The following is a 10,200-nucleotide window of genomic DNA, read 5'->3' as shown; positions in this document are numbered from 1 at the left end:
TTTTACAATTAATAAAATTTATTTATACCAAAATTAATTATTTTTTGCCAACTTTTTCTTTCGGCTTAAAATTTTCAAGGTCAAATAGCAAAAACCGAAAAGAAAACTCAAAAAAATCAAAACAAAACGGTTTCAAAAACTCTGAAAACCGAAGTTTTGGTTTTAGCTCCTCCAATTATCTGTTTACAAAAAAAAAAAAATTAACTTCAACAATAAAATGAAGGTAACATATCCAGCCAGCCCGTACAAACAAACGTTACCAGATCCAAACTCGAAGCCCAGTATCAACACACAGTCGAAAGGCGAGTACACCACCTGATTCGTTGCTTCATCGGAGGTTCGTATCATCTCTCCGGCCAGTCATTTAATTCCATAACCTACCTAGGGTTTCTTCTTCAATTAATTTAATTATTATGCCATATAGTGTTTAATTGTACAACTTAGGGCTTTTTATCTTCATTTTCTGTTAATGAATGTGTCTATTGATTCTTCTGATTACTTTCAATTCATGTTAACTAGCTGATAGGATTGGATTGGAAATTTAGCTAGCATCATTTTGATGGGAAGTGCTGCTGATGATTTGACTTTTAAGATTATTTTTTCCGGAGATGGAGCGGCTCGGTTGCGCGATCGGGTCAAGGACAAGTTGAAGGAGTTTATGGGGGATTACACTGATGACACTCTTGTGGTATGACCAAAATGTTGTTTTATATATATTATTTATATGTTTGTATGTGACTATTGTAACTCTGTAACATTAGTACTTGCTTTTTACTTATTTAGGAGTTGTATGTAAATATAGCGTGCACTGACTTTTTAGTTTTTACTACTTTAACCCTGCTGAATCTTATCTGTATTACCTCTTATGCTATCATCATTGCTCTTAACTCTGTAACCTGTATTACCTCTTATGCTATCATCATTATTTGCCTTTCCTTATTTAGGAATTATTTGTAAAGATAGTCTGTAGTCTGCACTGACTTTTTAGTTTTTACCATTTTAAGCTTGCTAAATCTTATGTCTGTTTATCATGATGCTATGATCTATAGTTGTTGGAACTGTTGTTTTCATGAAAATAATAAGTCTTTTGTGTCTTACAAGGTGGAAGGTGCTCTTGTATTCTGTGCATACTAAAACAAGTAAATATGTATAGAAACTGAGCACATGAAGCATTTATATTATGTTTTTTTGGCCATAGTTGTTGAGAACATAAGCACAGTATTTTTGAAAAGTGTTACACTACACATATGAAGTCATGCTTGTGTCTTGAAACTGGTCATGAAGATTGGATTAGAAATTAGCATAAGTGTGCGCCTATTTCAAGTGTTGATAGTCGATATGTACCCCTGCTATAATATATTTATGTTTGTTTAAGGGTATTTTTTTATTTTTTAATTTGATTATAAAGGGTTTATGATTTGTTATGAAATGATAATGATAGCAATTAGGTTAGGGAAAATGGATGGAAATTTGAAATTGATTCAAACGGTTCAATTGAGATACATAATCACCACTTAATTGAATCGATTGGGTAACCTAAGATGAGTAGGATACAGAAATAGCACCTAGCTCACGAGTCACAAATAGGGTTTCAAAGAGCACCATTCAAGTGGCCAAACTTGGATTAGCAATGGAGATAACACTGATTAAAAAACCTACAAATCGAAAATACAGTTAATTAGAAACAGAAATTAAAATTGCAAGACATAAAAGTAAAATTAAAACTACTGGTGGTGCTGGACGTGGGAATTTTCTGACCCACCGTCACCCACTCACCCTTCTTCGTGTTTATTGGGCCCGTTTCGTTCGTCGGTTGACCTGTTTCTTACGACTAGTACTCTAGTAGTCATTGGCTGAATCAGGGTCTATCAGATAAAAGGCTAGATTGGTTAGAAAGTTTCACAATTCATTTTTTGTATCCTTCTGCATTTTACAATTACATCTGGCTTATGATTGTTCTGAACAGTCTATTGATTATAGACTCGGGTGTAAGCCTGTAACATGCTGACAAAGATGATTATAGATGATCAGGAAAACTATTTAGAACCATTTTTATTTAGAAAATTAATCACATTTCTGATCCATTGATTTACTTAATCAAGTAATTTGCTTTTGTAGGAATATGTGATCGTCTTGCTTAAAAACGGTCGGCGCAAAGAAGAAGCAAGGAATGAGCTGAATGTGTTTTTGGGTGATGACAGTGACTCTTTTGTGTCTTGGTAATACATTTGTACTCTTTTTAGTCAAACTCATTTTGACCCGTTACTCAGCACACCCATTATGTTAATTGTTCTTCTTTGTGCAGGCTGTGGGATCATTTGCAATCAAACTTAAATCTATACACACAATCAAAAGAATCTCGTGTTACTGATGAACACGTGCCCAAACAGAAACCAGTGTCTGAATCTGCGGTTATAAAATCTGATACTATATCCAAAAGCCGAAGAGTCAAAGATCGGAAAGGGGTTATAACAGAACCAGCTGGACCACCTCCACTTCGCAGTGCTGTCATTGCCAACATCCATTCAGATGATGATAATAATAATCTGAACCGTTCATCTTCATCCCAACCACCTATTCAAAGAAAAAGAGGCCGCAACGGTCAAACTGATCACCCCAATGAAAGTTCACAAGTCAAGGTTTGAACTTCCTCTATTTCCTCATATTATAGGGAGAATTTCGTATATACCTCTACAAACTTGTGAAATACCGTATATACCCATTTTTCATTTAAATAATTCAGAAAAGGATCAATTTACCTTTATTTTTTTAAAACTTAAGAATTAAATTTTACCTATTTCTAACTTACAAATTATATATATATTCTTCAACAATACATTTTCTCAAAATATGAGATTTACCAATTTCATTGAAAACAAGTCTGTTTAACCTTCTGATCATTGTATATTTTTTACAGTGTCGGTTTTAACCTTCTAAAAGTTTAAGTTTGCTTGAGAAAAAACGTGGCAGTTTTAAAAATTATAATTTAAAAAAATTAAAAAGTTATAAAAGAAAATGAGAAGGTTAATGATGGCTTTTCTTTTTCCCTTGTGTGAAATGAGTAAATCTCATATTGAGAAAAGTATTGTTAATGCCTAGTGGGTAAACACAGGTAAATACCAAAATTTTAATGTTTTAGAAAAATAAGGATAAAATGTTCGTTTTTTTGCATAATTTTCATCAAATGGCTAAATTTGATATGTTTACTAGTTTTAAGAGCATATAAGATATTATAAATTTGCATTAGATTTATATGATATTTCATATGTTTTCTAGGGGTATAAATGTAATTTACGTCAACATATGAATATATATCTCACCACATGATAGTTTGTTTACTTTCAGAGAGAAACAGTGTCTAAACCAACTCCAGGTGGCGCTACACGAAGGCTACTACAATTTGCCGTCCGAGACGCGGTTGGTACTTCCCGGTCATCCAGTTTGACTTCCGAGCCATCATTTAAACGTTTACGGTCTGCAGTTTCTACACCTACCCACGACTCATCACTTGAACACCGCCCTCCAAAAATCCGTTCTAAAGCTATGGCGGTTGCCATTAAAGCTGTAGCAGATGCTGCTCACGATGTCGTAAAAGTCAAACCTTCAGGAAATGTGTTTGACCGCCTCGGCCATACTTCAGACGCATCCGACACCATTAACCGAGTCACAGATAATGGAAAACACGAAGCTGATGTTCCAGCTTATTCTGGGCAATATGTGGAAGATGTTTCTATGATGGAACATGATGTGGGGTTAAGTTCTAATAAACCACATAGAGTTGAGAATATTACAGTTTCTGACGTCGCAAATATTTATTCAAATTTAAACAAACCGAGGGGTGTTTCAGAGTTGGACAATCAGAAACTTGATGCCGGCAACAACAGCAATCCTGTGACCGTTAGTAACGGAAATGTAAGATTGTATTCAACTTATTATTTTGTTTAATTTTATAACAAACTTTGGATAAGATTATTATACGTCACATTTGTGTAGGGTGTACCTATTACACATGTTCAATCAGAGGTGGACCAGAAGACACTTTCTTCAATTGGTGAGTTTAATTTTTTTAATGAATTATTTTTTGGTGTAAATGTGCAATTGTTATTTATCTGCATATTTATATATTTTTTCTTCCAGGTGTCAATCCTACTGGTAAATCTACCGAAGACGAGGATTCACGCATCATTTTCGTTAGCAATGTAATGGCGATATTTTTATATAATGCTATCAATTATATTAGAAGTTTTTTTGTTTTTAATTTAATAATGTATTATACGTTTTTACAGGTTCATTTTGCTGCTACTAAGGATAGTCTTACTCTACACTTTAACAAGTTTGGGGACATATTGAAAGTGGTTGTATTAACCGAACCCGCAACCGGGCAGCCAATAGGGTTTGTCATTATTTTTTCTTTATTTTGATTTAATAAATTAATTTAAGTAAAGACAAAAAAGAAATTCAGGGCACCTTACCATATGGCATCCTGAGCTGATAACCAGTGTTATTTCTTTCATTGATATCTAAAGAAGTCATTTTTCTTAATATGTAACAAATCCAATATACGTTTGATTTTTGAGTAAATTACAGATTTCATCCTCTATGTACATAGCCAATTACAGGTTGGGTCCTTAACTTTTGTTAACTACACTTGGCATCCTTCAAGTAAGCGGTCTGTAACGAATTAGTCAGCTACACTAATTAGCGCTACAAATTTCAGTTAAATTCATGTTAAATGACCATTATATTCTTTATATAATATATAATATTTGGTAAGGGCGTATTGCCCTTACCTGATAGGCTAATATAATGTATTATTATGTGTGTTATAACTTATAAATATATATATCATATTAGGTAAGGGCGCAATGGTCGTTTAACATAGTGTTAACTGAAAATTCTAACGCCAATTCGTGCAACTGACTAATTTGTTACAAAACACTTGCTTTAAGGTTGTCTGGTGTAATTAATAAAAATTAAGGACCCAACCTGCAATTGGGTATATACAAAAACGATGTATAAGCTGTGATTTACATTTGATTAGTTGTTTGTTTTATTATGTTTTAAACCTGGTTCTTTATGCCAGGTCAGCTTATGTGGAGTTCATGAAAAAGGAGGCTGCCGAAAATGCTTTATCTTTAGATAGCACATCGTTTATGTCCCGTATTCTTAAGGTACATTATGAAATGCAACATTACTATGATTTGTGACACGTGACGGTTTCATATTGCACGTGACTAATATCTATATGTTAATAAGTTGGGATTTTTTTCTTTGTATTACAGGTAGTAAAGAAAAACTCGGATCAACAACTTGTGGCACCGGTCAATGCGTGGGCCCGTGGGGCCCGGGGTTCACCATATGCGGCATCTAGATTTGGTAGAGGTTCATTCCCGAGAGGCGGGATCCCGAGTGTATACAGGTCTCGCCTCCCGTTTAAAGGCGGTGTTAGAAGCTTCCAGTGGAAACGTGATGCTCAAAATCCGTCATCAGATAGCATTTCGATTCCTACTGCCATCCCGTCTCCGACCACCGCCCGTAGTCTCACTTATGTCAGAACTGAGGCCGCCAAGTCAAAAAATGCTGCTTGAAGGTTCAATCGTTTGCGGGTAATAACTAATTTTGTATTTGAAGAGAAGGGTTAGTGATGAGATCTTAGGGTGATATTCTTTTTGGGTCCAATTGGTTTTTATGGTTTATATAAATATAAGATGAGTTGATGTAATAAGATAGATTCATGCTAGCTAGCCCATATTTGTGCTTCAACTCCTTTCAAAAGCCATGGTAACAAAAAGTTGGAAATATGAAGAAAGAACTATTGAACCAAATATTCATTATGTAGTATCTTGTTACTTGATTCGTGTTTTGTTTATGTATATAATCTTTTTGTCAATGGACTCAATGGTTTGTTAAATAAAGAAGGTTACTAGTTAAGCTTTCAGAACCAAACTTTGGCTAATGATGGTTGTTAGCTGATATTGTTTATGTTCTGGCTTAGTTGCCATACTTTTAATGTATGATCACAATGTTCTCTCATTGTATAATCATGTATGCCACCAAACTTAATATAGAATATACAGTAGACAAAGTAAAATATGGCATAAATTGATAAATAGACAAAGTAAATAATATGACAAGCAAAAATTCAAACAAACTTAATATCTAAGAACATAAAAAGAAAACAACTAAAACAGTACAGATAAAGAAATGCTAATAAACCAGTTGTCCGAATTCAGGGGCAGTTGGCATTATAAGCAGGACCACCAAAGTAAAAGTATCTCCCCGACTTCTTATCGAAGTTGGTAATGATATCATAGCAAGCGGGGTTCGTAGTTGAGGTTTGGATATATTGAGGAGCCACAACCTTGTCGTATGCATCACGTACTTGAATATTTTTGAAATAACTTGCTTCCCCTAGCTGATTTATTGGAAAACACCCGCTACCCATTTCAGTAGTTGAATGATGCTGATTTAAGCGTTCGTTGACCGTCTCCCCGCCCCAACTTACCTCGGATGCACCTTCGTTTAATGATGTAAACCATGAGTGTGGCCAGTATCCTATAAAGTCACCATTATGTTGCAACCACCAGTTCCCATCAGGTGCCTATGATGAACATTGCATTTTGAATATTAATAGTTAATTATACAAATGAAACTTTATTTGAAAATAGGATTTTGGACAATATATACATACCACAGCAGCAGATATGGTCATATCATATTGAGTACCATCCATTTGTGAAACTGGACTTATGCTACCGCCAATTGCCGTTTTGTGGTCCGTTTGAACAAACCCCTTGCTGCATGCAAGATTGTAACAATTTACGTCGTGATATCCATCAGTCTGTCAAATATATAATTTCATGAAAATGTTATATACAACATCAAATTTATATAAATTTAACCTTATACTTGAACCACTACAAATTTATATAAACTTACAGTCGAGAAGATGAATAAACTGGTCCTGGAGTCCTGGTAAAGAGGTGGATTGACCTGTTATAAACAGGTTACAAGAATTAAGTAATTTTATTTTGTAATACTCGTAGTAGTAGTGGTGTGCACAGTTCGGTTTTCTTACACACGTACCCCTACTAGGTAGATATATATAAATAAAGAAAGAACTTACGTGCCAACCAGCTTCAATGGTATTCAAATTCGATTGAGAATCCGCTACTACCCATAGCTGACTCAAACTAAATTCTGAACCACCTTCAACCCTTGGGTTCCAAACATTCATTGTTACTTTTGTTCCACGCATCGGCCCGGTAGTAGCTGTAGCTGGTGCATGTAATGTTGCATACTAAAAAAAAATACCAATTCAATACCGGAAAATTATGAAAAAAAATTGTGAAGTATATACAAAATGTGGCTAAATTACCTCATGAGTGAAGCCATCAGGGCCAACCTCATCTGGGTGAGCAGTAAGAAAACCGGTCCTCTTGCGCTGGTAATTTCTGAGGGAACCCGCTCTCAGTATATCCGCCATCTTTTGGGCATTTACCTTTTGTATGCCACAATTGTGCAATTGGTACTGCTCTGGCTTCTGAACCATTCATCATGGATGTTATTTTAGTCTTTGTCATTGTTGATCCAATTTGGATGAAAATCTGGCTTCATCTATAAACACAATTTATTATTATTATTATTGGTTTGTTTTTGCTTTGCTTGTTATATAGAATATGTATAAACTCGTAGCTAGGTAAAAAGGAAACAAACCTTAATGGTATGGTTTTTGAGAGACGGATGATCTAAAGCCGGTTGATCATAAATATTGACACAGACTATAATATCACCATCCGGACTCTGTCAAAGAATTTATAAATCATGTCAGCTAACATGCAACAAAAAAATATAATGAAACTAGGAAAGTAAATTATGAAGAAGAATAATTATATACCTTAATAGATTTAACCGCGGGTTTATTAACACGTTTCAAATACTTCATAATTTCAACTTTCTCCGCTGCACCGGGAAAACTACTTTTGCCAGCGTAACAGACAGACACTACCGCGAAGAGGTACAAGACCACCACGAAACCGAAAGTACGTAGATACATTGTGTGTGTCTATGGTGGTACGTTGCTATGGAAGTGTGTGGTTGATGGTATAACTAAAAGGTTCATTCATATTCTATTTATATAGGATGGTGAAGAGGTAGGTCCCAGTAGAGCCCAGTTGGTCCCGCAAGACTCACCTTGAACAGGGACGTCTGCGCAAAGGCCATCTGCTCCCGCAGGACCCACCATGCTCAGAGAACCTTACGCGCAGTACGCAAGCTGTACACGCAGGGAAAGCCTCCCAATGGTGAAGTACCCCGCCTGTTCCCGCAGTTGCGGATACAAGCCATCAGGGAAGGCTACCCGCAGACAGCAGGGCTACACGCACAAGACAATAGCTACTTCAGTAGTCACATGAAGGAATGAGCAAGGCGGGAACAATCCCGCCAAAATGAGCCAGTCCGTATGATTCTGAAAGATCTTTTGTACTATACCTACCAAGGTATGGATAGGACAGACAATCTGACCAGAACAGCCCATGAGCCAATCACAGGGTGACAGCTCACCGACAACAGTACGAGGAGGAGCACCCTCTAGTACTGTTTGTCACTATTAGCCGCTGCCTACTCACCAACTCTTACTGAGGGGCATGCGCAGCCTACAGTTGGTAGAATAGTGTTACTGTTGGCCGTAACCTATTCACCAACCAGCATGGCCTGCGTATAATCCATAGTAGGTGGGACGTGCATAATCTACAGTTGGTGGAATAGTGCAGCCGACTTTGTTACTGTTGGCCGTAATCTATCCACCAACCAGTATGGCCTGTGCATAGTCCACTGTTGGTAGAACAGGAATACTATTCAGCCGGCTGTACCTTCTAGGAAACCTACCTTCGGCTATAAATACTCCAACATCTTGGAATGGTAAGGGCATCTGATATCTCAATCTTATCTAGCAATCTCTTAATATACTCTTATATTCAGAGCAACCTAGTCTGATTCTCACGCCGGAGGGTGGTCACAAGGAGGAACCCCCCCTTCTCAGTGACGAGCTTACGGTGTCTGTTTTGCAGGTCTCCTGAAGAACAACCTTCTCAGCTAGATCTCATCCGTGCGAAACATTACTTAACCCCCAGATTATCTATAATCTGTCCAGGGTTCACTTAGTGTTTCTTCATTGGCGCCATCCGTGCATAAAAGCTAGAACTATTTTAGTTTTTTCAAAATTTCTGAAGAAATGGTTAACGTTACTCCGGTCCAAAGGCCAGTAACCGACCAAGAAACCCCGGTAACCACAACCCCAGCAACTGGGGGGAACACCGGCGGTTACACAAATCTTACGAACACTACCCCGACTACCCAAGCCGGGGCAAGTGCAGTAAATATTCCACTGGGGTTCACTGACACCCAGTTGGAAAAACGAAGGGCCCCTCGCCAAACACTAGATCAATTGAAGGCGTGGGCCGAGGCACGTCAAAGAGAATTCCAAGCCGAATTGGATGAACGCTTGCGTTCAGCCCAACAGGCTGACGAATTCGGCAGTACTCGCCAACACCTCAATATGAGCAGTGAGTGCGAGTACTCAGACGACGAGAGGGAGTCCGATACCGACGCAAACCCTCGCCATAAGGCGAAAGGGAAGCGTAAGGAGACGGACGTCCAACAAAAAAGGAATTTTGGGGAAGCTTTTAAACCAACTGCGGAGAGAAACCCGCGTGACTTCTCTAAAACCTTTAGACCAACTGCTACAAATGCAGGAAAGTCAAAATTCGCAAGGGACATTGCGGAAGCAATCGCCCCGAGAAGTGCCAAACAGATGTCCAACATTGGCACTTATGATGGTCTATCCGACCCAGACGACCATTTGAACAGGTTCATTGCGGGGGCTACCGTCAGCAACTGGACGGAACCCACGTGGTGCTACATGTTCCAGATGACTCTGGTCGGAGCGGCCAGGGCATGGTTCGATCGTTTACCGATCCACCACATATATGACTGGGCGGACTTTCAGAACAAGTTCAGCCAGCACTTCAGCCAACAGAGGAAGTACACTGAAGAGCAGTGGACGATCCTCAACTGCGTGAGAGAGGAGGATGAATCTTTACTAGACTTCATCACCCGCTTCAACTCCAAAAAGCTAAGTCTCGGCAACATAAGTGAGGATCTGGTTCGCGCCGCTTTCATCCAAGGCGCCGAATACCCAGA

General features: G+C 37.9%; 2 protein-coding genes across 3 annotated transcripts; one reads left to right on the top strand and one right to left on the bottom strand.

The window, feature by feature from the left end:
* The first annotated feature begins 229 nt into the window (after window positions 1–229).
* LOC143577940 (uncharacterized) lies at window positions 230–5,807 on the top strand. Of its 2 annotated transcripts, XM_077061650.1 has the most exons (10): window positions 230–337; window positions 520–688; window positions 2,119–2,219; window positions 2,306–2,639; window positions 3,346–3,912; window positions 3,994–4,051; window positions 4,138–4,199; window positions 4,287–4,393; window positions 5,084–5,171; window positions 5,283–5,807. In XM_077061650.1, exons 2-10 carry the CDS (start codon window positions 560–562, stop codon window positions 5,586–5,588), a joined length of 1,752 nt encoding a protein of 583 aa, XP_076917765.1. In that variant the 5' UTR covers window positions 230–337; window positions 520–559; the 3' UTR covers window positions 5,589–5,807. The 2 variants fall into 2 exon arrangements, with proteins under 2 accessions (XP_076917765.1, XP_076917766.1); XM_077061651.1 differs by lacking the exon at window positions 230–337 and having other exon boundaries at window positions 365–688.
* A 422-nt stretch (window positions 5,808–6,229) lies between these two features.
* Window positions 6,230–8,139, bottom strand: LOC143577946 (protein neprosin-like). Its single transcript, XM_077061655.1, has 7 exons — window positions 7,898–8,139; window positions 7,717–7,803; window positions 7,379–7,543; window positions 7,127–7,300; window positions 6,940–6,993; window positions 6,692–6,841; window positions 6,230–6,601 (listed from the first exon to the last, which is right to left on the bottom strand). The coding sequence occupies exons 1-7, from the start codon at window positions 8,054–8,056 to the stop codon at window positions 6,230–6,232; spliced, it is 1,161 nt and encodes a 386-aa protein (XP_076917770.1). The 5' UTR covers window positions 8,057–8,139.
* Between the last annotated feature and the right edge of the window lie 2,061 nt (window positions 8,140–10,200).

This window comes from Bidens hawaiensis, unplaced genomic scaffold (assembly GCF_021521415.1).
Source record: "Bidens hawaiensis isolate Kalapana, Puna unplaced genomic scaffold, B.hawaiensis_p1.1 tig00028978_1, whole genome shotgun sequence".
NCBI classification, from domain to species: Eukaryota; Viridiplantae; Streptophyta; class Magnoliopsida; order Asterales; family Asteraceae; genus Bidens; species Bidens hawaiensis.
Note: the sequence above shows the minus strand (reverse complement) of the source record. Positions and strands in the feature narration are given on the sequence as shown.